The sequence below is a fragment of the Oncorhynchus keta genome, chromosome 2, assembly GCF_023373465.1.
Source record: "Oncorhynchus keta strain PuntledgeMale-10-30-2019 chromosome 2, Oket_V2, whole genome shotgun sequence".
NCBI lineage: Eukaryota > Metazoa > Chordata > Actinopteri > Salmoniformes > Salmonidae > Oncorhynchus > Oncorhynchus keta.
Window position 1 is genome coordinate 22,833,294 of NC_068422.1, and position 27,372 is coordinate 22,860,665.

Sequence of the window (27,372 nt, forward strand, 5' to 3'; positions counted from 1 at the left end):
ACTCGTTCGTTTAGCAGAGTTGGCTAGGCACCAACTGAACTGAAGCATGCTGACGCCTTTACTGTTTCTTATTGAATTATCCTCACTCTGTGTACAATTGTTGACAAACTTAAGTCTTACCTTGTGTTGGTTTCAGGAGTCAACGCCTCCCTCAAAGAGAACTATATGCAGCATAACTGAGATTGACTCGTCAAATGTCACCTCTAACCAGCGCAGTGTCCTGGGAGGCATTGAAAATTCTCCCCTGTCTTTTGACCTCTTATCTGTCCCAGAGACCCCCGACAGCCAGATAAGAACCTCTCACCCTGCCAGAAAGCCTGAAGATGGGCATCTCTCTCCTATCTGCCGCAGACCGTGCTCCAGAGGGGTCAGCTTAATAAGGGAAAATTCTCCCAAGGCAGCTATGTTCTCCCTGAGGAGTAAGATCAGTCCCCCACCTCAGGTACAGACGAGCACCAAGAACAGTAACATGCAACATTGCTCTGTGAAAAGACTGTTCAGTCCCGATGACTTGCAGGTTGCCAAGCGTCCCAAAACCATGCCAGTAAAGAGGCCCTCTATTAGCCCTTTGCGGAAGCCTCTCCTTCATGGAGAGGAATTCCTGAGCGAATGCTTGCAGGTCATTGGTGACACTCAAAACTCCAAAGGTACTAAATTCCAGCAGGGCACAGGCCTAGTTGTCAAAGCTGTGAATGGCAGAAAGCCATCCAAGGCTGGTCAGATACACTTAGATTACAGTGTATTGACATCAGGTGCCAAGGAGAAGATTAGAAACGTCATGCCATCATTAAAGCCACTGTCTGTCAAAAGAGCTTCGTCCTTGTCCTCTAATGAGAGCTCTCTCCCCAGCAGCTTGAGTGAATGTGAAGAGGAATGTGCTTTTACGGTCATTACAGAACAGAAAGATGCCACAGAATATAATGGCTGCCCTACAGACTTGAATACAAGCGGTGGGCATGTGATCTCTACTAGCTTTGAGAAGCCTAGTAGTGTAAAAACTATCCTTCCGTGTCCACCCAATCCCAATAAGAGCTTAATGGAAGTTGAAAACAGTGCTGTCAGAGACCGTGGCACTGATGGGAAAGGAGTAACATCAGAAAACCACCTGGAGGGGCTGGAGGACAACTGGTTTGATGAGAAAATGGAGGAGATCTTCAGTAACACTGAGGAGAAATCCAATGTTGGGTATGATGAGCACATCTAACTTACTAGGCATAGTCTCAAAAAAAAATTGAATGGATTTTTATTTATATGCCTGAAATGCCTTTTTTCTGTTATGGCGTGATATTTGTGCATATGAAATGACCCTTTTGTTGTTTTTCACTAACCAGTAAAAAGAAAGGCATCCCAGACCACGTTATTCTGACCACTGGGCTGCACAACCGCTACTGGATACTAGATGTGCAGGAGATCCATGGTGCTCATGGCTCTGTGGAGAAACATCTGTCCATCACTGCCTCCAAGACCTCCCACCCTACTGAGATTTGTATTCTGAAGGATGGATGGTAATTTTCTGCACAATACATTATTTTACATACCCAAATGAGTGGACAAAACATTAACACCCGCTCTTTCCATGACACATTCTGACCAAGTGAATTGAGGTGAAAGCTATGTTCCCTTATTAATGTCACTCGTTTAATCCACTTCAATCAGTGGAGATGAATGGGAGGAGACAGGTTAACAAATTATTTGTAAGCCTTGAGACATGGCTTATATCAAATGTTATTTGTCACATACACATTTATCAGATGTATTTATTATGGATCCCCATTCGCTGCTGCCAAGGCAGAAGCAACTCTTCCTGGGGTTGAGCAAAATTAAGGCAGTTTATACAATTTTAAAAACATTACAATACATTCACAAATTTCACAACACACTATGTACATTCCCAATACAATCTAGTGTGTTTCTCCTTGTAGTTGCGAGTAGAGTTTTTTTTTTTTTATATGATCAATGACCTAGACAATGTTGATTCTTGTTTTTTGGGGGTTTAGCTGTACAGTGCCTCTATACAATGTGTGTGATGTTAGGTGTTCTATTGACTTGAATATGATTTGTGTGTGGCTGGTTTGAGTTTTGGTAGCTACCACTACCACATATCTACAGTACAAAATCCATGTGCACGTGTGTTTGTAGTGCGTATGTTATTGTGTGTGAATGCCTGTCTGTGCCTATGTTTGTTGCTTCACAGTCCCTGCTGTTCCATAATTTGTGTATTTATATTTTATATATATATAAAATATTTCTGCTTGCATCAGTTACTTGATGTGGAATAGAGTTCCATGTAGTCATGGCTCTATGTAGTACTGTGTGCCTCCGATAGTCTGTTCTGTACTTGGGGACTGTGAAGAGACCTTTTGTGGCATGTCTTGTGGGGTATTTAGGGCCTTAACTCATACGCAATTTTTTAAAATCCCAAAATTCTGTTGTGGCTGTTCCACTGGTTGTCATAAGGTGTATGCACCAATTTGTAAGTCGCTCTGGATAAGAGCGTCTGCTAAATGACTTAAATGTAAATGTTATGCTAATTTTATCATCAAAGAGTTTCTAATCATGTAAATGAATAAGACATACATTTTAATAAGATGTGTAACAGTAAATTTGTAATGATGCAATACGTCATTGCACAATTTGTTTTATTAAGGCAAGTGCTTCAATACAGAGTTCTACTAAGTTTTTCATTATACATTTTTAAAAAGTAATGCAAGAATCTAGGCAATAGGCAAAACCTAGAGTTATACTTATGTAAAGAAAATACGTTTTTGTTTTTTGTAACACTTGTGAAGCACTTTATTTGAACTTATAAATGGAAAAAAAGATGAATGCAAGAATCTAGGCAATAATGCATCAATAGGCAAAACCTATGGAACTACCTTATGAGGTCCTATGTCTGTCCATTGTAAGTTTTCTATCTATCACAGATATCTCCATTGAGGTACATGATTGTCAGCCTCTGTGTTTAGCTCGGTGAGTGCCTCTCGCTTGTTTGTGAGTAGAGTCTTGTATTTGCTGAAACTCCTCTGTTGACTGAACTGACTGGGAAGTAGATGTAGGGCACTGCCACTTCAGCAACTCTTGGGAATCTTGCACTCAGGCCCCTCTAGTAATCAGCAAGCTCCAAAGCAGGTGAGGGCTCCCTGGACACACAGTGGTGATAGGCAATCCATTCTTCACTGAGCTCTGTTGGTGGGCTTGCTATGGGTTTCAGTTGTGTGTAGGCTTCAATCTGCTTTTCCATGGCTGGAGCCTGCCTAGGATTGAACACCCTAGCCAGCCTGTAGACCTCTCTGGCTTGATGTGTGTCCCAGTGCTTTGAGAACTTTGAAGGCCAAGTGGAATGCATCATGGAGATGGTCAAGCACCTCCCTCTCTCCAATCCCCATCCTTCTCAATAGCTCATCTGTTTTGGCACCATACCCACATGTTTTTGCCGTTCCATTCACTAGATAAGAGCCCAGATCCTCCATGACATTGTATGCAGACACTGGTTCCTTCCAGGATTGATAGAGCTGTCATCAGTTTGGAGCAGCCCTCTGAGATGAAGGTTAGCTTAACAGTGAAGGCCTTCACCTTCTCCTCTGTTTCCAGCTGGCTGAGGATGTTTGTGACTGCCTGGGATGATGACTTTTCTGCCAACAAAAACTCTGTACAGATGAACATGCTGTGCATGGTACTTCACCTGGAGCTATTTCACCTGAAGATCACTGCTTTAGGAGGAGTCTTGGCCTGCACAAACTCCTTCATAATGACGAGGCTCACCCATCTTCTTTCTGGCAGGCTTCTTGAAGAAGACCTCTCATCCATGTCACAAGTGATGCAACTTCCGAGGTATTTGTAGTGCTGCCAGGTCTCACCCACCAGATTGATGACATGGCAGAGACCGGTTACATGGACACTGTTGGTCATCACTCCTTTCAGAACCTCCTTGTATGCCTTCAGGCAGTAGCAGCTTTATCTGTGACTGCCCAGGCATCATTCAGGTTCAGATCGTTGCTGTGGAGGGAGGCTAGTATAGCTTGGGAAAACGTTGAGTAGTTGCTTCTATCCATGAAAATTACATCCACCAGAAAGTACTGGTTTTCAACACCTGCAATGAAAGATAAGGAAAAACTGTTTTAACCTAAAATAAGTGACAAAATAAGTCATTTCAAGTGTAAACACAATATAGATACAGCGATAGCTTTTAGCTGTCTGCCTCTCCATTTAGCTGATGTACATCTCTATTTCACCACAATAGCTCGTTGTTTGGAATATCACAATTTTCTTGCGGACAATTCACATTGCAGAATGTAAATGTAGGCTAATGCAACGGTATATCAATATGCTGTTAAATTAACTCATCAATGACTGTTTAGACCGCTGCATACCCTTGCATCTGTCTTGTCAACAACCACCCCAAACCTCTTCCTACGGCTCTTTTGTAGAACGACAGTCATATGTTGGTCGAACACACAGGGCAGGTGAGTTTGACCGAGGCTGCTCTCATTTTCGGGTAACGCTCCTCCCTGTTTGCAATGCTTCATTAGAAACAGCTGTAGCTTTCTTCTCTTTTCTAAGGGGATGTCATACTCGGTGCACACAGCCACAAAGTCCTGAAATAAATTGTCTTAAATCTGCTAATGCGCTTGCACTAGTAATGGTAGTTTGAAGAGGCATGCTCTGGCTAACACAGTGCTTTTCCTTGTTCTTCACATGGGCTTTAGATTTTAAGTGATCGTCACATTTTTACGGGTCCAATCAATAGTACGTTGGCGGAATTTTCAAAACAGCTTATTGTTGTGAGTTGTGAGGTGACGTAAGGGTCCTAAACCTGACCGACTCATAGTTTACTTCTTGGCCGTCATAGACGGCCTCTTCTACAAGTTTCTCAGTGACAGCCAAGTTGTGAGGTGACGTAAGGGTCCTAAACCTGACCGACCCCCTCTCAAAACACGCCAATCGAAAACTAAGTATTTCTCTATGCCTACTTGTCTGTAATTTTACAGTTGTCATTTAGGTTACTACAATATATTAGGCCTACTTTTGATTTAAAAAAATAAAATCTATTTCAGCCAAGTTATAGAAAATTCCTCAATTCCGTTCAGTTACCTTTCGTTGGTTGGTGAACAAAATGACTTGATTCTGTATGGTATCACGATCCCACCATGAGTAGTTAATCATGAAACATACACCCCTGTCTTTCTTCTTCCCGGAGAGTTCTTTATTTCTGTCTGCGCAATGTACTGAGAACACAGCTGGCTGTATGGACTGGGACAGTATATCTGGAAAGAGCCATGATTCTGTGAAAAAGTGTGTCACGGTCCCTGATGTCTCTCTTGAAGGAGATCCTCGCCCTGAGCTTGTCTACTTTATTGTCCAGAGATTGAACATTAGCGAGTAATATTCTCTGAAGTGGTGGATGGTGTGCACCCCTCCTGAGTCAGACTAGAAGTCCACTCCGAATACCTCTTCTCCGCCGGCGGTGTCTTGGAACAGCCTCTGGGATAAGTTTGATTGTCCTGGGGAGTACAAACAAAGGATCCAATTCGGGAAAGTTGTATACCTGGTCATAATGCTGGTGAGTTACCGCTGCTCTGATTTCCAAAAGTTGTTTCGGGCTGTATGTAATATAAATAAAAAAACTGGGGTAATAATGTAAGAAATAACTCATAAAAAAACAAAATCCTGCAATGTTGCTTAGGAGCTAGAAGCAGAGCTTCCATGTCTGTTGGCGCATGGGCAAGACAAATGGGCAAGACAAATAATTTAAGTGCCTTTGAACAGGGTATGGTAGTAGGTGCTAGGCGCACCGGTTTTTGTCAAGAACTGCAACGGTGCTGGGTTTCTCACGCTCAACAGTTTCCCACGTGTATCAAGAATGGTCCACCACCCAAAGGACATGACATTTGATTTTGTGTCACATGCTCCAAATACAACGGGTGTGGATCTTACAGTGAAATGCTTACTTACAAGCCCTTAACCAACAGTGCAGTTTAGCGTATCGCTTGCCATGCGGTAACAGAGAGAGTCTATGACTAGGGTGGCTGGAGTTTTTTGACATTTTTAGGGCCTTCCTCTGGCACCGCCTGGTATAGAGGTCCTGGATGGCAGGAAGCTTGGCCCCAGTGATGTACTGGGCCATACGCACTACCCTTTGTAGTGCCTTGTGGTCAGCGGCTGAGCAGTTGCCATATCAGGCGGTGATGCAACCAGTCAGGATGCGCTCGATGGTGTAGCTGTAGAACTTCTTTGATGATCTGAGATCACGTGCCAAATCATTTTATTCTTCTGCCCTCACGACTGTCTTGGTCTGTTTGATCCATGATAGTTTGTTGGTGATGTGGACACCAAGGAATTCAGTTATCAACCTGCTCCACTACATGTTTCATGATTAACTACTCATGGTGGGATTGTGATTACATACAGAATCAAGTAATTTTGTTCACCAACCTAGAATACCTCAGTCACAGCCGTGTATATTCCCCCTCAAGCCGATACCAAGATGGCCCTCAAGGAACTTCACTGGACTTCATGCAAACTTCAAACTACATAACCCCAGCTACAATAAATGCGGCCTCAGGGTATCAACCTGTCCTCCTTTTCCTGTAGTCCACGATTATCTCCTTAGTCTTGATCACGTTGAGGGAGCGGATGTTATCCTGGCACCACACTTCCAGGTCTCTGACCTCATCCCTATAGGCTGTATCATTGTTGGTGATCAGGCCTACCACAGTTGTCGTCGGCAAACTTAATGATGGTGTTTGAGTCATGCTTGGCCATGCGATCATGGGTGAACAGGGATTACAGGAGGGGACTAAGCATGCACCCCTGAGAGGCCCTTGTGTTGCAGATCAGCGTGGCAGATGTGTTGTTACCTACCCTTACCAGCTAGAGGTGGCCTGTCAGGAAGTCCAGGATCCAGTTGCAGAGGGAGGTGTTTAGTCCCAGGGTCCTTAGCTTAGTGATGAGCTTTGAGGGCACTATGGTGTTGAACGCTGAACTGTAGTCAATGAATAGCATTATCACGTAGGTGTTCCTTTTGTCCAGGTGGGGAAGGGCAGTATTGAACGCAATAGAGATTGCGTCATCTATTGGGGCGATATGCAAATGGGGTGGGTCTAGGGTTTCTGGGATGGTGTTTGTGAGCCTTGACCAACCTTTCAAAGCACTTCATGGCTACAGACGTGAGTGCCATGGGTCGGTAGTTATTTAGGCAGGTTACCTTTGTGTTCTTGGGCACAGAGACTATGGTGGGCTGCTTGAAACATGTTTGTTAGACTTGGACAGGTTGATAATGTCAGTAAAGACAGTTGCCAGTTGGTCAGCGCATGCTCGGAGTAAATGTCCTTGTAATCCTTCTGGTGCTGCGGCCTTGTTAATGTTGACCTTTTTAAAGGTCTTGCATGGCCTGCGGAGATCGTGATCACACAGTCGTCCGGAACAGCTGGTGCTCTTATGCATGCTTCAGTGTTGCTTGCCTTGGAGCATCCAGACAAATTAACAACTGTGGGAAGCATTGGAGTCGACATGGTCCAGCAGCCCTGTGGAACATGTTCGACACCTTGTAGAGTCCATGCCCTGACTAATTTAGGCTGTTCTGATGGCAGAACCAAATATTAGGAAGGTGTGCTTAAAGATACACACAGTGTATCGAACTCAAAATATTTTTGCACATTTTTAGACCGTGATTCTGGGTAATATTGCTCAAGTTTACTTTCAGACAAACAATATAGTTCATGTGAAAATAATAGTACGTCTTGCCTTCTCTAGGGAGTCGACACCAGTGTCCATGGGTGATGTGGTTCACCTGGAGGGCCAATGTGTCTCAGGTACCTGGCTGATAGACAGGGAGTCAGGATTCTTGGTGCTTCTCCCTGACGTGCTCATATCTGGCACTAGCATCGCCAGCGGGATCCGCTGTATGAGACGGGCCGTGCTGGGAGAAATGTTCAAGGTATGACCATGAAATACCAGGCTCAGTTATCCTATCTGTTTATGAATTGATTGACAACCTTATTGTAATGATATGTAATCCTCACCTTTGCCTTAGTGTTTCGACGGAGGCTCCAAACAGATGCTGAACGGTACGATAGTTCATGACATCTTCCAGAAAGCTGCAATGTCTGGAGACTTCTCTATGGAAAGGCTGCAACTGCTGGCCAACCAAGCCCTGCTCAGCCCCAACTACCTGGGAGACATGTAAGCGTCATTATACTATCTCATACAATGCCATCATACATTGACATTGGGAGTTTCTTAGGAAATGTTAAAGGGATACTTCAGGATTTTGCCAATGAAGCCCTTTATCTACTTCCCCTGAGTCAGATGAACTCGTGTAGACCATTGATCTGACTCTGCGTAGTTTGAAGGATGTTGCTAACTGGTGTTATATATATATATATATATATATATATATTTTTTTTTTTTTTTATATTTTTGTTAGCATGCTAGTAGATAGTATAGACTTGTAGTCATTGCGCTAACACTAGTTAGCAACTTCCTTCAAACTGCACACAAAGTCAGATAAATGGTCTCCATGATTTCATCTGACTCTGGGGAAGTAGAAAAAGGGCTTCAAAATGCAAAGTATCCCTTTAAAGGTGCAATATGCAGAAATCGCTTTGGTTGTTAAAATTCTAAACAAGCAAGTACAGTGTAGAGAATCATTGTACCATCTAAACTGCTGTGAAAAATATTGTATTTTCTCCTGTTTTGAAGCTGGTGACCAAAAACCGAAAGTAAAACGCATAAAAACTTAAGCATGGGATGCATACATATAGCGCTCATTGAACAGATTTACCACATGTTAGTCTTGCTTTCAATGAGGATGACAGATCTATAATCCTACCAAATTCACATTGAATTGTGGGTGACCCAAAAAGTTACATTTTGCAGCTTTAAGTCTGGGTTTTATTTTAATTCTTCTCAACCCTCCTCATAGGTACACCCTGAAACTGACTCAGGAGGACATGAAGCAGGAGATTTGGGAGTACCTGCCTGCAGTGACAGAATGGGCCAGAGATTACCTTCACACCTCTCCACAGGCAGGCAAGAAACTGTTAACTCTCAAATTGTGAGTAGTACCAACTCACCCCACCCCTAACTAATTTGATTCCCCATTCTATATCTTAAATCTTTTAAGACTGTCAGTTTAAAAAATGTTGGTCCTCCCCACCCACAGGCCAAGTGATGGGGCACTGAGCTGGCAGGACTCCGCATGCAGCATTGCTGTCACAGATTTTGTGGACATTGAGGAAAACATTTGGTCGCCACGTTTCGGCCTGAAGGGTAAAATTGACGTGACAGCAGGGGTGCGTATTCATCGCAAGGGCAGGCCTCCACTCAACAGGGTAATGCCTTTGGAGCTGAAGACTGGCAAAGAGTCCAACTCCATTGAACACCGCAGCCAGGTACTACACCAGTGGAACGAACATGCACAGTCTGGCAGTCAGATAGCAAATATTGAGATCTATGAACCATCCATGCGTTATGACTGCAACAGTGCTCAAACCAATAAAAACTCTTGTTATTGTCCAGGTCATCCTTTACACTCTGATGAGCTTAGAGAGACGCAGTGATGCAGAGGCAGGATTCCTGCTCTACCTGAAGACTGGCAACCTGCATCCTATAGTCGGGAACCACATGGACAGAAGAGGTAAGCCCTGACCACACAAATATGTGTTTGGAATTTTATTTTCCATGGGGAACTTAGTTTTTATTAATTTATTTTGAGACAGGACCTCATAGTTGACTCATGTTCTATCTCTCTTTCAGAGCTGTTGAAATTAAGGAACACCCTGGCGCATCACGTTGGCAATAGTGTGGAGAAGGAAGGCAAGACACGGATGGCACCTCTACCAGGGATCATCACAGACAGACAGGCCTGCAAGTGGTGTCCCCAGATCAGGAACTGTGCTCTCTATGACAGGTACAACTGCTTTCCTTCCAGAGTTAACTGCTTATATGCTGATAGGAGATTCAGGACAACAGCAACTTCATGCCCTTAAAAATCAGCTGGTGTGTGTGTGTGCGCACAGGGCCATTGAGAGCAGGGCTCCAGACTACTACTCCAGTGAGTCACAGCAGTTGTTGGTGCAACAGGAGAGTGAGCACCTGACAGAGGCACACCTGCTCTACTTCAGCCACTGGCTGCTCCTCTGTGCCCTGGAGACCCACACCATGGAGAGGAAGGGAGGCCGGCACAACATCTGGCTGCAGTCTGCCCAAGAGAGGTCCGGAAGAAATCTATGTATCGGATAATCTATAATCAGATGTGGTTTACATAATGTGACTTACAGAACTGTGAACAGTGACATATGTGAGCTGATCTAGTGTTGGGGGGGGGGGAGGGGGCTATAATTGTTTGAAAAAAATTACATGAGTTTTCACAATGGATGTTTGTTCAACAATTTATCTGTAATAATAGGTCTTCAATCGGTTACATTCACTGACAAAATGTACTCTAAATTTGAATGCAAAGACATTTCATGCTAGAAGATTCCAACTCTCCTAATGGTGGTCCTTTTTTTGCCGGTGATTTGGTGGTCTAATTTATTTTTGGTGTCCAGGGAGAAGAGTGGGGGGTGTATGGGAAACATGCAGCTGATTGGCCCAGTGAAGAACCAGTCAGACGGTGTGTATATCCACCGTTTTGAGCGCCGTCGTGGTGGGGAACAGGGTGTGACGGGCTTGATTGTTGGCGACAGAGTTGTGGTGAGCGACCATGATTTGCAGCTAATTGGTGTGGCAGCTGGATACGTCACAGATGTGAGCAGCACTGCAGTAAGCTGCTCCCTGGATCGGTAAGATTGCAGTATCAATGTCTTTCAAAACACTATAGTAATCTGGGAATGGGAGGTTTTGTGAGTTTCTATATACAGAACCAGTCAAAAGTTTAGACACCTACTCATTCCAGGGTTCTTCTTTTTACTATTTTCTACATTGTAGACTAATAGATAAAGACATCAATAAAGGGATACATCAATAAAGACATCAAAACTATAAAATTACACGTATGGAATCATGTAGTAACCAAAAGTGTTAAACAAATCAAATATATTTATATTTTAGGTTCTTCAAAGTAGCCATGCTTTGATGACAGCTTTGCACACTGGTGTTCTCAACCAGTCACCTGGAATGCATTTCAATTAACAGGTGTGCCTTTATTTGTGGAATTTATTTACTTACTGCGTTTGAGCCAATCAGCTTTGTTGTGACAGGGTAAGGGAAAGGGGGATACCTGGTCAGTTGTCCAACAATGTATTCAACTGAAATATGTCTTACGCATTTAACCCAACCCCTCTGAATCAGAGGTGCGGGGGGCCGCCCTAATCGACATCCACGTCTTCGTAGGGGTGGTATACAGAAGATGGCCCTATTTGGTAAAAGACCAAGTCCATATTATGTCAAGAACCGCTCAAATAAGCAAAGAGAAATTACAGTCCATCCTTACTTTAAGACATGGAGGGTCAAGTCAAATCAGAAAATTAAGAACTTGTGTGAATCAGGCCTTGATGGTCAAATTACTCCAAAGAAACCACGACTAAAGGACACCAATAAGAAGAGACTTGCTTGGGTCAAGAAACACAAGCAATGAACATTAGACCGGTGGAAATCTGTCCTTTGGTCTGATGAGTCCAAATTTGAGATTTTTGGTTCCAACCGCCGTGTCTTTGTGAGACGCAGAGTAGGTGAACAGATGTTCTCTGCATGGGTGGTTCCCACCGTGAAACTGTGGAGGTGTGATGGCGCTTTGCTGGTGACATTGTCAGTGATTTTATTTAGAATTCAAGGCACACTTAACCAGCATGGTTAACCACAGCGATACACCATCCCATCTGGTTTGCGCTTAGTGGGGCTATCATTTGTTTTTCAACAGGACAATGACCCAAAACACACCTCCGGGCTATTTGATCAAGGAGAAAAGTGATGAGTGCTGCATCAGATGACCTGGCCTCCACAATCACCTGACTTCAACCCAATTGAGATGGTTTGCGATGAGTTGGACTGCAGAGTTAAGGAAAAGAAGCCAACAGGTGCTCAGTGTGTGTGGGAACTCCTTCAAGACTGTTAGAAAAGCATTCCAGGTGAAGCTGGTTGAGATAATGACAAGTGTACAAAGCTGTCATCCAAGGCAAAGGGTGGCTACTCTGAAGAACCTCAATCTAAAACACTTTTAACACTTTTTTTCGTTGCTACATGATTCCATACACGTTCATAGTTTCGATGTCTTCACTATTATTCTATGTAAAAAAAATAATGAAAACCCCTTGAATGGGTAGGTGTCCAAACTTTTGACTGTGTGTGTGTGTGTGTGTGTGTGTGTGTGTGTGTGTGTGTGTACATACATATGTATGTTTTAGCCTGTTTTTTTGTTGCTATTTGTATGTGTATTCTTCTGAAGTTGAAGCTGTTCCCCTCATCTCCATAGGGACCTTTCGAAGTGTTCCTCTGATGTTGTGTTCCGACTGGACCAAGACGAAGGGGTAATGGGATTGAGCACCCATCTGGTCAACCTCTCCAAGATGATGAATAGGTCTCCTTCAAGGTCTGTTCAGTACTACTGCCTGAAATGGAAGTAACTTACCTCATACCTCTAATAGTAGGTATTAACTCATGGCTCCAACTCCCCCTTTGCAGTGAAAGACTAAGGGAGCTGATAGTGGATTTCCACCCTCCTCAGTTCATTGACAACCTCAGCAGTGTGTTGCCCAGGGAAGCTAAGGACACAGTCGCCAACATCCTGAAAGGTGTCCCCCCTGATTGGTCACCCCTGTTCCCCGCTCTCCTTTGTCTCACTTTAGTTATTATATTTTTATATTAACATTTTATTTATTTGCTAACTTAATTTCAAAGCTCCCCAGTGAACTGTAACACTAACTTGGTGTTTCATCTCTGTCTCAGGGCTCAACAAACCTCAGAAACAGGCCATGAAGAAGGTTTTGCTCTCCAAAGATTATACGCTCATAGTTGGGATGCCTGGCACTGGGAAAACCACCACTATATGTACACTGGTAAGAGCAGTGTTTGTCATTTCCCTGTTGTATTTCGATACTCTGGGTGTATTTTGTAAATTCAATCTGGAGTGCCAGAGTGCTCAGTGTTGTCACATTGTCCGTTTGTAAATTCAGAGCGTTAAGCTCGGAGCGTTCAGTGCGAGTCAACCACACAGTGCGTATGGTTGACTCGAGCGTTCTGACCTCACGGTAGTCAAGCACCCAAGGTAACTGGCTAACTTTGGATAGCTTGCTAGCTAATTCCAGACACAAATGAGGGAACACCTCACTGACCATTTTACTCACCCTAGACGAGCTGGTTAGGCTGTTCATGTTATCCAGAGCATTGGTGGCATTAACTGTGCTGCTGGCAACAATTTAATTACTATTTCTTTGCCAACGTTTAATGACACCGCCATATTCAAGGGGTGTTGAGCTTCGTAAATGAATCAGTTTTTCTGTACATTCTGCACAATTTACAAACTGTGACCCTTGTTCGTGCAATGTATGTGTGAATGTGATCAACATTGGAATGGTTGTTGTCTCCTTCCTCTGTCCTTACTCAGGTGCGTATTCTCCATGCATGTGGCTTCAGTGTGCTGCTGACCAGCTACACCCACTCTGCTGTGGACAACATCCTGCTAAAGCTCCGGAGGTTCAAGGTGGGCTTCCTGCGTCTGGGCCGGGCTCAGAAGGTCCACCCAGACATCCTGGCCTACACAGAGGAGAGGTGTCGGACCAACGGCATCCACACACTCCCTGAGCTGGAGAATCTTTACAACAAGGAGGTGAGTGGGCTAAACTGAGGGAAAGAGGCAACCTAGAGCGATGCTCTGCCACCCAACTATGCTGCACTTAACCCAGGCTAAGGAAGAGCAATTCCATTAGGGCTGTTATAGTGACCGTATTACCGCCACACTGGCGGTCACGAGTTATGACTGCAGTCAAATTCCGCTTGATCCGTTTTGTCATGGTAATTAGGCTTCTCCAAGCTCTGCTGCATTTTTATCTATTTTTATTTAAAATCAAATGTATTTATATTGCCCTTCTTACATCAGCTGATATCTCAAAGTGCTGTACAGAAACCCAGCCTAAAACCCCAAACGGCAAGCAATGCAGGTGTAGAAGCACGGTGGCTAGGAAAAACTCCCTAGAAAGGCCAAAACCTAGGAAGAAACCTAGAACGGAACCAGGCTATGAGGGGTGGCCAATCCTCTTCTGGCTGTGCCGGGTGGAGATTATAACAGAACATGGCCAAGATGTTCAAATGTTCATAAATGACCAGCATGGTCAAAGAATAATAATCACAGCGTTTCGAGAGTGCAACAAGTCAGCACCTCAGGAGTAAATGTCAGTTGGCTTTTCATAGCCGATCGTTAAGAGTATCTCTACCGCTCTTGCTGTCTCTACAGAGTTGAAAAGAGCAGGTCTGGGACATGTAGCAAGTCCGGTGAACAGGTCAGGGTTCCATAGCTGCAGGTAGAAGAGTTGAAACTGGAGCAGCAGCACGGCCAGGTGGACTGGGGACAGCAAGGTGTCATCATGCCAGGTAGTCCTGAGGCATGGTCCTAGGGCTCAGGTCCTGAGAGAGAGAGATCTTAAATTCACACCGGAGAAGTACTCCAGATATAACAGACTGACCCCAGCCCCCCGACACACGAACTCTGCTACCGCCTGCTCTGCGGTAGCAAAGAACAGTCAATGACTAGGGTGGCTGGAGTATTTGGCAATTTTTAGGGCCTTCCTCTGATGCCGCTTGGAATAGAGGTCCTGGATGGCAGGAAGCTTGGCCCAAGTGATGTACTGGGCCGTACGCACTACCCTCTGTAGTGCCTTGCGGTCGGAGGCCGGGCAGTTGCCATACCAGGCAGTGATGCATCCAGTCAGGATGCTCTCGATGTTGCAGCTGTAGAACCTTTTTAGGATCTGAGGACCCATGCCAAATCTTTTCATTCTCCTGAGGGGAAATAGGCTTTGTCGGGCCCTCTTCACAACTGTTTTGTTGTGTTTGGACCAAGATCGTTTGATGTGGACGCCAAGGAACTTGAAGCGTGGCATATATTATTATAAGCTCTCAACCTGCTCCGTCGATGCGAATGGGGGTGTGCTCGGTCCTCCGCAATCATCTCCTTCGTCTTGATCACGTTGAGGGAGAGGTTGTTGTCCTGGGACCACGTGGCCAGGTCTCACACCTCCCTATTGGCTGTCTCATCGTTGTCAGTGATCAGGCCTACCACTGTTGTGTCATTGGCAAACTTAATGATGGTGTCGTGCCTGGCCATGCAGTCACGGGTGAACAGGGAGGACTTGAGGGGACTGCGCACGCACCCCTGAGGGGGCCCCCGTGTTGAGGATCAGCGTGGCAGATGTGTTGTTACCTACCCTTACCACCTGGGGGCATCCCGTCAGGATCCAGTTGCAGAGGGAGGTGTTTTGTCCCAGGGTCCTTAGCTTAGTGGTGAGCTTTGAGGGCACTATGGTGTTGAACGCTGAACTGTAGTCAATGAATAGCATTCTCACGTAAGTGTTCCTTTTATCCTTTTCCTTTAGTATTCTTCATACAATAAAATAATGACACTGAATTGTAAGCAAATCTTGTCTGTTAAATGAACTAGTGTAGCCCACAGCTATATGGCATAGCCAGATCATGGCCTAACATAAGGACAACTGAGTATTCTGTTCTGAAATCGACTACATTTTCTTCATGTTTCTTTAGGCCTATCTTAAAGAAATAATGGATTTATTGTGATGGTTTATTACATGGATTTGTTAGACTTTTTAAATGTAGATTTTCCAAAGGTCTGCATCAGTGGCTTGTAGGCTATGGGTGGAAGCCAGGAGATCCTGAATGTGTTTGTTAATTAACTGTCAATTACTGTGAGACAGGCAGTTATTTGCTTGACAATCACCTGCTGACAATTTTATGACTGCCACAGCCCTATCGCATGATCTACAATTGTTCAAATGGACTCTCACAAGATGGCAGAACACAACCATTGAGAGACTACAGTTCTCATACAAACACTTTTATGTAATAACCCCTCCCATCTCTCCATAGCTGGTGGTGGCCACCACGTGCATGGGTGTAAAGCACCCCATTTTCTCCCGTCGTCGTTTTGACTTTTGCATTGTGGACGAGGCGTCCCAGATCAGTCAGCCAGTGTGCCTTGGGCCCCTGTTCTATGCCCAGCGCTTTGTCCTGGTGGGGGACCACCAACAGCTGCCCCCCATTGTCCAGAACAGAGAGGCTAGGTGAGTAGATTCTAGTGATGGGGTCAAAAATTTATAAAGTTACACCGGGATGTTATTGTTTTGACAAGATTGCAATATTATTTTTGCTCCATCTTCACCAAAATATTAATATTTGCCCTTCATAGCTTGTTCTCCATCTTTTTAAATAGGGCAACAATTTGTTTTCAGCACAATTTGTTTTATTTCCATGACATAAAAAAAATCACAGTATCGAATTTCAATATGTATAGCGATTCTAACGGCAACATATCGTTATAATATCGTATCCTGAGGTCCCTGGCAATTCCCAGCCCTAGTAGACACATCCCTACAACCACCACCGACCCCACCTCTCAGATCGATGAAACCAAACATACAATAAGAGTGTGGACTCTTCGAGTAGAGTTTCCTCTCCATTTCTAATGTTTCAAGTCGTCATCAGGTTGTTGGGTATGGACGAGAGTCTATTCAAGCGTCTCGAGCGTAAAAGTGAGGCTGTAGTCCAGCTGAACGTCCAGTACAGGATGAATAGGTGGGTTATTCTTCCTAACAAAATCATGTCAGCTATTTCAAACATTTATTTCAGCATCGATTTGTTTTTCTATTGTTTATCTATTTTTCTCAATGGTTACTGTTTCCTTTCGTCACACCCAACGTTTTTGCACTAATTTCATGGTGGCCTCCACAGTAAAATCATGTCCCTAAGTAACACTCTGATGTACGGAGGGAGGCTGGAGTGTGGCTCAGAGAGGACGGCCAGCGCCATGCTGACCCTGCCCTCCCAGGGCTCTGTCCAGAGGGAGCTGAGTCTGGGCCGGCCGGAGGACCTGGCTTGGGTCCAGGCAGCTCTGGAGCCTCTCAACCCTGTCTGCTTCCTGGACACCACCCAGGTCAGTCTCTTGCGCCAATATTATTCTTACAATACTCTTTATTTTGATTGCTATATTTTACATGATGCCACAAACTTAAATAAGCATTTAAGTGTGGCTTGTTTGACGTGTGTATATGTGTGTAACGGTGTTGTTGGACCTTTTGTATGTTATTCGACCTGTATATGCATGCCTCTTCTTTGAGTGCCTCACTGCTGCTCTGACTGACAGGTTCCAGCCCTGGAGACGGTTGACCAGGGGGGAATCAGCAACCAGACAGAAGCTGCTCTGGTGCACGGCATAGTCAGTCTGCTATTGAAGGTGGGAGCTTCAATAAAAGTCAAATGAAATGCACAAATTTAAATTAATTAATCCGATTTACTTGGACTCACAGCAATGACAGAGATTGTATGTACTGTGTTAGAACAGCAGAACTGTCTTTGTTCCCCCCCACCCCTTTGGTTCAAAATGTCACTCAGTGCTCTGTTTTGATTGCTCTGCATTGATACATGTAGAGCAGGGGTGTCAAAGTCAAATGGACGGAGGGCCAAATAAAAAATTTAGCTACAAGCCGAGGGCCGGACTGTTCGAATGTTCATTGAAACATTTTTAAATGACGCATATAGTCTAGTGAACCTAATTGAACCTACTGAAAACCTAACAAATATATTCCAATATGATCAGATAAATAAAGCAATATTTTCTTATGGCTCTGTCAGTAATCTTTAATTTTCAACAGACACAAAAGACAAATTTCCTTTATATAAAAATCCCCATAACATGAACATTAAATGAAAGAAACCGGTATTCAAGGCACCATCAGTAGCCTATATTTTCTATTTTAGCAAAAGTGGGCTAAATTTACTTCAAAGAAAAAAACAATAATAGCAATTTTCTATCATCCACTCAACTGAAATATTTTTAAAATATAATTGGATTGAAATACAATAAAATAAAGTGCAAAAATCTATTAATCAAAAACAACACTTTGTTTAAGGAGAAGTAACATGCAGCGAAAACAAATATTAAACTTTAACTTTTAAACTTGAACTGAGTAAAAACTCTAAATATGTGATTGCACAGTAATGTTCACTTGTTTGAGGTTGAGGGTGATACTTGGTGGTGTCCCATCTTTTCCACAATTTCATCAATGTTCGGGGTAAGGCTCTGAGCTGAGGAAATCCTCAGAATTGAGTGGAGGTGTTCAGCAGTAAGTCGACTTCTGTGTGATGTTTTGTTCAAGTTCATCAAAGAAAACAGTTGTTCACACAGGTATGTGCTGCCAAACATAGACAACGTTTGAGCAGCCTGGATGCGCAGCTGGGGCATTGTGTCGGGAGGAAACGGGCGAACTCCGCAGCACCCACTGCCGCATATTTTGCCCTCAGTGCATCATTGCATTGGAGGTCAATCAACTCCATTTGGAGGTTTGGTGGTGAGCTTTCCACGTCAACAGCAAATGGGTTACCGAGCAGTTCCAACCTGCTTTTTGTGCTTCAAAGTCAGCAAATCGGCGTCGAAAGTCAGCGGCAAGCATACCTATTTTATCAGCCAACTGTGCGCTCGGGAACGCACTGGTAGAGAGCTTCTCTTTCATGGTCTGGCAGCTGGGAAAGTGGCTCAAATTTTCTTTCCGCATCTGCGTCTCCCACAGAGTCAGTTTGGTTTTAAATGCCTTCACTGTACTGTACATATCAGAGATGACACGATCCCGACCCTGCAGCTGCAAGTTCATTGCATTCAGATGACTCGTAATGTCACACAGAAAAGCCATTTCACACAGAAACATTTCGTCTCGGAGTTGTGTTGTGTCTTTCCCTTTGCTGTCCAAGAACAGACAAATCTCCTCACGAAGCTCGAAACATCTTTGAAGCACCTTTCCCTGGCTTAGCCATCGCACCTCTGTGTGATAAGGCAAATCACCATGCTCCGTTTCTAACTCCGTCAGAAATGCCTTGAACTGGCGGTGATTCAAACCTTTGGCTCTGATAAAGTTAACTGTGCGCGTGATGATGCTCATTACATGCTCCATTTTCAAGGCTTTACCGCACAACGCTTCCTGGTGTATGATACAATGATAAGCTGTCAGCTCACCTGTCGCGTTTTCCTCTTGCATCTTTTCCCGTATCTTCGCCACCAGTCCGCTCCTGTGTCCACACATCGCAGGTGCTCCGTCGGTTGTCAAACCCACGAGTTTTTCCCAAGGCAGCTCCATCTCATTTACACATCTTGACACCTCTTCATACAAATCATGCCCCGTAGTTGTGCCATGCATAGGACGTAAAGCCAAAAACTCCTCTGTCACGCTTAGGCTGGAGTCCACTCCGCGGATGAAAATTGACAACTGGGCAATGTCAGAAATGTCGGTGCTCTCATCCACAGCCAAGGAATATGCAATGAAATCTTTTCCTTTTTCACAAGCTGCTCTTTTAGATTGATGGACAACTGGTCTACTCTCTCGGCAATGGTGTTTCTGCTCAGACTCACATTTAAAAAGAGTTGCCTTTTTTCTGGGCAAACTTCGTCACAAACTTTAATCATGCAGTTTTTGATGAAATCCCCCTCCGTAAATGGCCGGGCTGATTTAGCGATCTCTTCTGCCAAAATAAAACTGGCCTTGACAGCAGCCTGGCCTTGTGATTTGGCTTTTTGAACAGAGCCTGTCGAGATTTGAGGCCTCGTTTTAATTCCTCTGCCTTTTGTAGCCTTTGTTCCATGTCCATATTCTTGTTTTTGTCCGCGTGTTTCGTTTCATAATGTCGTCTCAGATTATACTCTTTCAGTACCGCCACACTTTCTCCACACAGAAGACACACAGGTTTTCCAGCTACCTCCGTGAACAAATACTCCGACTCCCACCTTGTTTGAAACCCCCGGTTCTCAGTGTCCACCTTCCGTTTTGCCATTTTTGATGGGTATCTGAAAGTTAATTTTACTGTGATGCTGACAACTGCTGTGCCAATAAATATTGAAATGAAGCAGCCTACTGCTCGGTGCGTCACCGTTGCATTGTGGGAAATGTAGTATTGGTGCGTGTAAAAGATCTGCGGGCTGCCGGCTTGCTGCGGTCTGTGGGCCGGTTCTAATAATAAATCAAGATCATCCCAGGGGCCGTAAAAAACCTTCTCGCGGGCCGGATGTGGCCCGCGGGCCTTGACTCTGACATATGTGATGTAGAGGTAGTACTAAACTAACTAACCTGTTATTAACGGATTGTCTGAAAGCCATGTTATATTAGACCGTATACCATGGGTATGACCAAACATTTATTTTTACCGCTCTAATTACGTTGGTAACCAATTTATAATGGCAATAAGGCACCTCGGATTTGTGATATAAATGGCCAATATACCACAGTAAGGGCTGTGTCCTAGCACTCTGTTATGTTGTGGATAAGAACAGCCCTTAGCTGTGGTACGTTGGCCATATACCACACCCCCCCGGGCCTTATTGCTTAATTATACCCTTGTGATCTACTAGGCTGGGTGCAGGGCCAGTGACATCGGGGTCATTGCTCCCTACAGACAACAACTGAAGGCCATCTCAGGCCTACTAGCCGGGCCAGCCTTCAGCACTGTGGAGGTCAACACTGTGGACAAGTACCAGGGCCGCGACAAGAGCGTCATCATCGTTTCCTTTGTCAGGAGTCACCCAGAAGGCAATGTGAGTTGACCATAAACCGACCATGTCTCTTGATCTTGACCTTTGTCAAAGTACCTCAATTTTGGATGGATAGTTCAAATAGAATCTCTGCAAATTTCAACATGAGTTATTTGTATATAAATTGGACATATTGTATGTGTCATGACATTTTTGATCTGTGAGACCTCGTCTGTTGCCAGCTGGGTGAGCTGCTGAAGGACTGGAGGAGGCTGAATGTGGCCATCACGAGAGCTAAACATAAGCTCCTCATGGTGGGCTCGGCCCCCACCCTGCGCCGCTACGCCCCCCTGGAAAAACTCCTGAACCACCTCACACAGGAGAGCATGATATCCTTTACACTGCCCAGTATGGCCTTAACCATGGCTGAGAGAAATACAGTGGTGAATGGATGCTGTGGAGGTGCTATAATGTTTGTTGTATAGTGTTGTCTTTGGCTATGCTGGATTAAGTGATATGACATGCTATTCTATATTTTTTAAAATCTGTAATTAATATTACCTGATGGAGCTAATCATGTAAATGTAATTAACTAGAGAGTCGGGCACCACAAAATAATATTTATAGAGCTGTTATCTTCCTTGATTACAAATTACGTCATAAAGGAAAACATCCCTAGCGGGCGGAACAGATATGACAGCTTGTTACACAAAGGAAAAGGGCTGGGTTTGAGTGAAAGAGCGGGAAGACTGAGGGACACAGGGAGAAGCTGTGCTATTGTAAATACAGTATCTGATGCATTCTAAATTACCGCCCATTTGGAAAAGGAAAATGCAATAAATATTCACTCTGAGCTGCGCTTCGGTAGGTTGGTGGGAGATGGAAGGCCGTGTTGCCAAACCGAGTCCTTTGAAGAATGTCTCTGGTTGTCAATTGGATACGTTGTAGTAACGTTGTTGGGTGTTAGACAGGATACTCTGTTCCTTCCTAACCCTCGTTGCATCTGCTGTTGCTATCTCAACGGCTAGGAGGTATCACTTCTGTAGTGAATAAGAGTTCAAAGTTCATGCCATTCGCAACCAAAGCTCACGCTGATGCTGGCTTCGTTCTGTAGTTATTATCTGAACCATTCTGACATAGGACCGTCGTCCTACATCCTCGGAACAGGAGGTTACATTGTCGTCAAGGGCTTATATAGGAAGGGAGAGGAGGACAAGTTTGAAAAGTTTTATAGCCCATGTCCCTTCGCAGGGGCGGGCCACTGATTGAGCAGAGCCCTATCTTATGAAAACCCAAATCTCACATTTTAGAAGCTAAAATCACATTTCATCCCATCACGAATAATTTCATATTCAAACATTTAAATTGAACAACAATTCCATGTGAATCAGATAACTCAAATGTGTAGACTTTCCACTGTAGAGTTTGTCATCTGATCATTGATAATGTCTCAGATGACAACCGAACTGACATCATATTCATTAAGTACCACTGCATATGTTCCATTGGTCAGATTACCAGAATATAGTTAATTTTCCCCCACCTTCTGATGTTCCCAGAATCTCTGTTAACCAAGGGTTTTGCAAATGTAACCTCAGTAGGGTAGAGAGAGGAAAAAGGGGGGAAGAGGTATTTATGACTGTCATAAACCTATCCCCCAGGCCAATGGCAGTAGACATCAGTGTTTTACAGGTTTAAGTTGTTTGATGATTGATAATGATTACTGTTCAAACCACTCAGGGTGTTTGTCTTAACTGGCCCACGTCTTCCAGCTCCCTCCAGCAGCCCATGAGGTATTACCCACCATGCACCTGTGACGGGACATCTGAGGTAGAACATTGCCTTTCCTCCACTCACCATCTGGAAATAAGCCTTTAGACTAATCAAGCAATGTATCGATTCCTCAATATTGATTACTTGAAATAGTTGATGGTATGCTCTATTTTTTTAATTCATCTTTTAACAAGAATCCATGGCAGCGATGTTTGGTGTTATTGTTTTAATTATTTTTATTACAACAGAATGTGACCATTCGAAAGTTGAAGTACAGGCACCATTTACACTAAATCTGCTATGTAGCAATTGCTCAGACATTGCCTCACAGACCTCCGTTAGATTAAGATTGGTCATTAGTCTGGTTTCTGAGCCAGTGCTGATTGTCAAGCTTTTACTTGTTATATTGACGTTAATTTTGAAAATTTCTATGTGAATAAATCATTTTAAGTGTTGTACATTTTTGTTTCCCTTGTGTCCCTGTCAGTAAAATTCCAGACTGTTGAAATACAGTCCTCACCATATGTATTTGGAAAATGAAGCATAAATTCTAATTCTGATTTAAAATGGGGGGACACGATTCATGAAGGGCTTTTGTCTTATTAAATGAGAAGTTTTCTTTATTGGAACCAAATCTGCATGTTTGAGTCCATACATGGGGTCACATGTAGAGAACAGGAGGTTACAGACACTTTCTTTTTTTGCAATTTCACTTGGTTTTCAGAATCTTACCCTAACCAGCAATACACTTCCTCATGCTTATGTTGCAGTGCCAGAGTTTAGATAAAACATGAACAAAAGTTTGAACACCAAAATAAGTAATTTTAAGAATGGCAACGCTCTGTGTATATAGTGTTGCAACCAATATGTATGAAAATACCCTCACATTAAGTGACATTCTGTATTCTCGCCTCCTACTCAACTTGATCTCAAATCCAAAATGCTGGACTATAGAGCCTAAATTTTAAATTAAGATTACTGTCCAAATACAAATGGTGAGGATTGTATGCCGAGTGTTCACTAGAGGTAGACTAGCGGTTAAAGACCGTTGGGCCAGTAACTGAAAAGTCGCTGGTTTGAATCCTGAGCCAACTTGGTGAAAAGTCTGCCTGTGCCCTTGGCATGGCACTTAACCCAAACCTGTAAATCGCTCTGGATAACAGCATCTGTTAAATGGCTGTTCCATTGTATCAAATTGTTCATCTCAAACTAAAATAATCTGTAGCCACAGCTAGGTCTACAGATTATTTGGCTAGGTCGACGTGAACAGTATAGCCTCTACACAGTTAGAATCCCTTGCAGGACGGTTACAGCCTGGCCAGCGATATTCAGTCTGCCATCATCCCGTAGTTCCAGCTCCAACTCCCCACCACGACTGGAGCACTGATAGGCTGTCACACAGGAGGAGAATGCAGTGTGGTAGTTCTTTGAATGATGTTTACATTATTTATTTATTTATTGGATTTATTTGACTCTATGTACCTGTCCATCAATATCTGTAAATTGATTGGGTTCTGTGCAATGGAATTTGAACTCCATGTTGCAATGCTGTTTACATTACCCACCGCAGAAGGTTGGTTGGCACCTTAATTGGGGAGAACAGGCTTGTGGTAATGGCTGGAGCGGAGTAAGTGGAATGGTATCAATCACATGGTTTCCACGTGTTTGATGCCATTCCATTTGTGCGGTTCCAGCTGTTGTCATGAGCCGTCCTCCCCTTAGCAGCCTCCACTGTTACCCACCCAGCATCTTTTTCTTGCCTAGTTTCTCAGACCAGTAGCCTGCAAGGACAGTATGTGCAGAGCCTGCAATGATGTAAAAACAAACCAAATTAAACTTTCTAAAAGACTACAGAAAAGACTTGCCAATGTCTGCTGTACTTACCAGTCACAGGGTCCTCGGGAATCCCAAACCAGGGGGAGAAGTTTCTGGAGTAGAAGTCATATCCAGGCTGACAGCCAGGGGCTCCAATCATGGTGACAATCAGACCCCTAACCCTTCCTCCAGTGTTTACACGGAGAAGAACTGCTGGATCTGGCTGCAGGGATGTGAGCACTGACCTAAAACCAAACAGTCACTTTTTCAATCCCTTTCAAGTGAAGTTTGCCATTCCATTCTGTTTCCCAGCACCAGTGATAATGTATAAAGTAAAGTGTTTACTTTTTTTTTTTTACCTGTCACAAGTGTCAGCAAGGCGCACCATTAGCTTTTTGGTGGTGCCACAGAGGCACACTTCTCGAACCGGCTGGTCTCCCACAGCAGCCTGCACATACATATTCAGACTGATGGACATGATCTTAATTCTTCACCATAAATTATATAAACAGTGGTAAGAAGGATGATGCACTTACATTAACTATGTCTTTAAATTCATTGAGACCCTGTGGATATGAAGTTTCAATTCTGAAGTTCCATTAAAAGGCTTAAAAGGCAAAGGCTTTTATGCAAAACTTATAACGTGTACAGTGTATATATATATATGTTCAACATGAATGTACCACATTGATTTCATCACCTACCAGCGGAGTAGGTTTGTTCAGAGGGAAATCCATCACTATAGATTCCCCCTGTTGTTGCACATACAGCTCTCCACTCAAAGTCTCAAATACCACTGTTGCGTTGACATTTTCTTTAGGAAGGGAATTGTGGGATAGAAACAATTGAATTGCACTATATGTTTGTACTAGTTGCCATTCACTTGCTTACATGTGAGATACTGTATTATGACAGTCATTCTTACTTTTTTTGTAAAACAGTACAGCAGCTGAAGCTAGGGTGGCATGTCCACACAGAGGAACCTCATTGGTGGGGCTGAACCAACGCAAGCGGAAGCGTGCTCCTTCAATACAACACATACCAAAATACATACAAGTTCCCATGTCAGTAATCTCAGGATGTTATGATGAGTTGATTTACCTTTTCTTTCCTGAGTCCCATATATTCTCATTGGCATCAATCACCCCCTCTTGGTTAATTGCAATAAAATAGAGTACCACCAGATGGCAGATTTGGAAAACTTCTGCACAGAAATAGAGTACAGTTTCAACTCTATTTCAGAATGTCTCGAAAAAGATACCTGAGCTGAAGTCATCTTTTGAATTTAGCCTTATGATGAAGGCAGTCTCTGACAGGTTCATCTCAGCAGCAATTTTCTGGTACATATCATCCTGCAATTCCTGTTTGGTTGAGAACAGTCAACAGTATTTTTTTGCATGATTACTGGTTAGATAACTTAAAGCAAATACTAATGTTGATTATTCAGCAATACATGAGAATATGTCATAAGATGTAATTATGTATAAAGAAAGTATACTTGCATGTAAAAGGGGACAAACTGCTGCAGGATTTCCTTTGAAAGGTAAATTGGTAAATGCATCAACAATGAATACTGGAATCTCCATTACTTATTAGAGTGGCCTATGCTGATTTCACAGTGAGAAGTGCAGAAGTTTAACAGCTGCACGCCTCCAAATGGACTTTAACTAGTGGGTGTATCATCCCAAAAGTCTAAAGTCCATTGCTTCCTCCTTTTCTTCGTCTGCACTCACTTGATAGTGCTGGCTTGGCTAGACAATCTCCCCAATAGAATAGGCCCACCTTGAAATAGTGCTCTTGTCTGTCTTTTTAGGTAGTGCAGATGAATAAGATATTTAATTGATTTAATAGAAACGGACAGGTGTTTTTTTTTTTTTTTCAAAATCACAAGGAGAGGAACCCATCTTAAACAGGGGTGCGTTCAGTTTGATTCCACATTTGCTAGGTTATGTGAAGGTTTGTACTGAAAGACACATTTCCCCAAAACCGTGTGCGCACCATTCTTCAACAGCCTTTGCGGTTAATTATTTCTATATACACTAGATGATAGATAGGGGGCACTGTATTAAAGCCACCATTCCTCCATCTTGGCACTCCCTCACCGCTGTAAAAAATATGTATATTTTGGAGGCTATAGAAATGTATTTATTAATGTCTACATACATTTTTTTGCCACATGTATTCTATTACAGATACCTTAATGCATACTTTTACATATTGTGACCTAAACATAAAAATAAAACATGCAAAAGTACTGTCCCCATTACAACAAACATATACCTAAATACATGTAAATTTGTCATTCAAACATTCTAATTGAAATACTGTAGAATTCTATTAATTCCTATGGAGAACTGCACCTACTGGGGAGTGCCAATATGAAACAATTATAGGTAATTCATTTAATTATTATTTTGGCCAAATGTCATATTCACAAATGTACATTTATAAATAAAACACATTTTCTTACCTTACAAAATAAATTGAACTAAATGTTAAGACAATTAAATATTCTACCAACAAAAAAGCTGTTATGTATGTTATGTCTAAGTGTGTGTATGTCCCTTATTAAGGTCCTTGTGTAATGGGATATTGTATCCCCTAGCCCAATTGTCCTTTCTATATTTTTGCTATATTCTTTCTATATTCTTGTGTTCCCCCATGTACTTTTTGTATTGATTTTGTTTATATAAAAAAAAATAACATTCGTTAAAACACTTCATCGGGTCCAACGGTCGTCTCGCGCCGAACTGCGCATGTGCAAATCATCAAAGTCACTCCTTCGATATAGAGTTGTTTTGGACGAGAATGAAAACTTGTCAATTTGTCGCTTTAACGAGGTTGGAGTAATAACATGTTCAACTACTTAAGACATTGGCTCGAATCTAGGTTGTGCCTTTAGATTTAGTGAAAAGTAACAACTAATTAATATTTTTTTCACTTCTCTTATTGACTTCTCAAACTACAAATCCCGACCTGGGCCCAGATTCACAAAACACTTCTTACGCAAAAACTTAAGAAGCTTATTAAGAAAACAACAAGTTAATAAAATAGTTCGTAAGTGCACTTCCTCAACAGTATCTTAATATTGAATTTTTTTTTTTTTT

The 27,372-nt window shown here is 43.1% G+C and overlaps 2 protein-coding genes across 3 annotated transcripts in view; one reads left to right on the forward strand and one right to left on the reverse strand.

Moving 5' to 3' along the window:
• Nucleotides 1-22,908, forward strand: part of dna2 (DNA replication helicase/nuclease 2) — a 33,988-nt gene extending 11,080 nt beyond the window's left edge. Inside the window, exons 3-23 of the mRNA XM_035793147.2 lie at nucleotides 137-1,185; nucleotides 1,332-1,505; nucleotides 7,753-7,936; nucleotides 8,033-8,181; nucleotides 8,924-9,055; nucleotides 9,164-9,392; nucleotides 9,520-9,637; nucleotides 9,757-9,910; nucleotides 10,020-10,214; nucleotides 10,551-10,784; nucleotides 12,413-12,529; nucleotides 12,622-12,731; nucleotides 12,886-12,995; nucleotides 13,544-13,765; nucleotides 16,036-16,229; nucleotides 16,651-16,740; nucleotides 16,897-17,098; nucleotides 17,309-17,398; nucleotides 20,558-20,740; nucleotides 20,920-21,066; nucleotides 22,441-22,908. Of these exons, the coding sequence (XP_035649040.1) occupies nucleotides 137-1,185; nucleotides 1,332-1,505; nucleotides 7,753-7,936; nucleotides 8,033-8,181; nucleotides 8,924-9,055; nucleotides 9,164-9,392; nucleotides 9,520-9,637; nucleotides 9,757-9,910; nucleotides 10,020-10,214; nucleotides 10,551-10,784; nucleotides 12,413-12,529; nucleotides 12,622-12,731; nucleotides 12,886-12,995; nucleotides 13,544-13,765; nucleotides 16,036-16,229; nucleotides 16,651-16,740; nucleotides 16,897-17,098; nucleotides 17,309-17,398; nucleotides 20,558-20,740; nucleotides 20,920-21,066; nucleotides 22,441-22,494 (4,137 nt within the window). The 3' untranslated portion in view covers nucleotides 22,495-22,908. The remainder of the gene's footprint in view (nucleotides 1-136; nucleotides 1,186-1,331; nucleotides 1,506-7,752; nucleotides 7,937-8,032; nucleotides 8,182-8,923; nucleotides 9,056-9,163; nucleotides 9,393-9,519; nucleotides 9,638-9,756; nucleotides 9,911-10,019; nucleotides 10,215-10,550; nucleotides 10,785-12,412; nucleotides 12,530-12,621; nucleotides 12,732-12,885; nucleotides 12,996-13,543; nucleotides 13,766-16,035; nucleotides 16,230-16,650; nucleotides 16,741-16,896; nucleotides 17,099-17,308; nucleotides 17,399-20,557; nucleotides 20,741-20,919; nucleotides 21,067-22,440) is intronic.
• Nucleotides 22,909-23,042: 134 nt separating this feature from the next.
• Nucleotides 23,043-25,924, reverse strand: LOC118398115 (phenazine biosynthesis-like domain-containing protein). Of its 2 annotated transcripts, none has more exons than XM_035793159.2 (9): nucleotides 25,768-25,921; nucleotides 25,527-25,626; nucleotides 25,191-25,289; nucleotides 24,970-25,079; nucleotides 24,802-24,831; nucleotides 24,625-24,713; nucleotides 24,335-24,510; nucleotides 24,193-24,255; nucleotides 23,043-23,841 (listed from the first exon to the last, which is right to left on the reverse strand). In XM_035793159.2, exons 1-9 carry the CDS (start codon nucleotides 25,849-25,851, stop codon nucleotides 23,729-23,731), a joined length of 864 nt encoding a protein of 287 aa, XP_035649052.1. In that variant the 5' UTR covers nucleotides 25,852-25,921; the 3' UTR covers nucleotides 23,043-23,728. The 2 variants fall into 2 exon arrangements, 1 of the variants encoding a protein (XP_035649052.1); XR_008074484.1 differs by having other exon boundaries at nucleotides 23,693-23,841; nucleotides 24,016-24,255; nucleotides 25,768-25,924.
• Nucleotides 25,925-27,372: the final 1,448 nt, after the last annotated feature.

Bases quoted from the DNA above. Each gene is read 5' to 3' on its own strand.
- LOC118398115 (XM_035793159.2), bottom strand. From the start codon at position 25,851: ATGGAGATTCCAGTATTCATTGTTGATGCATTTACCAATTTACCTTTC. The intron at 25,627-25,767 runs GCAAGTATACTT...TCAACCAAACAG, and splicing joins CAGTTTGTCCCCTTTTACAT to GAATTGCAGGATGATATGTA. The intron at 23,842-24,192 runs GTGGGTAACAGT...CCTGTGTGACAG, and splicing joins AGGCAAGAAAAAGATGCTGG to CCTATCAGTGCTCCAGTCGT.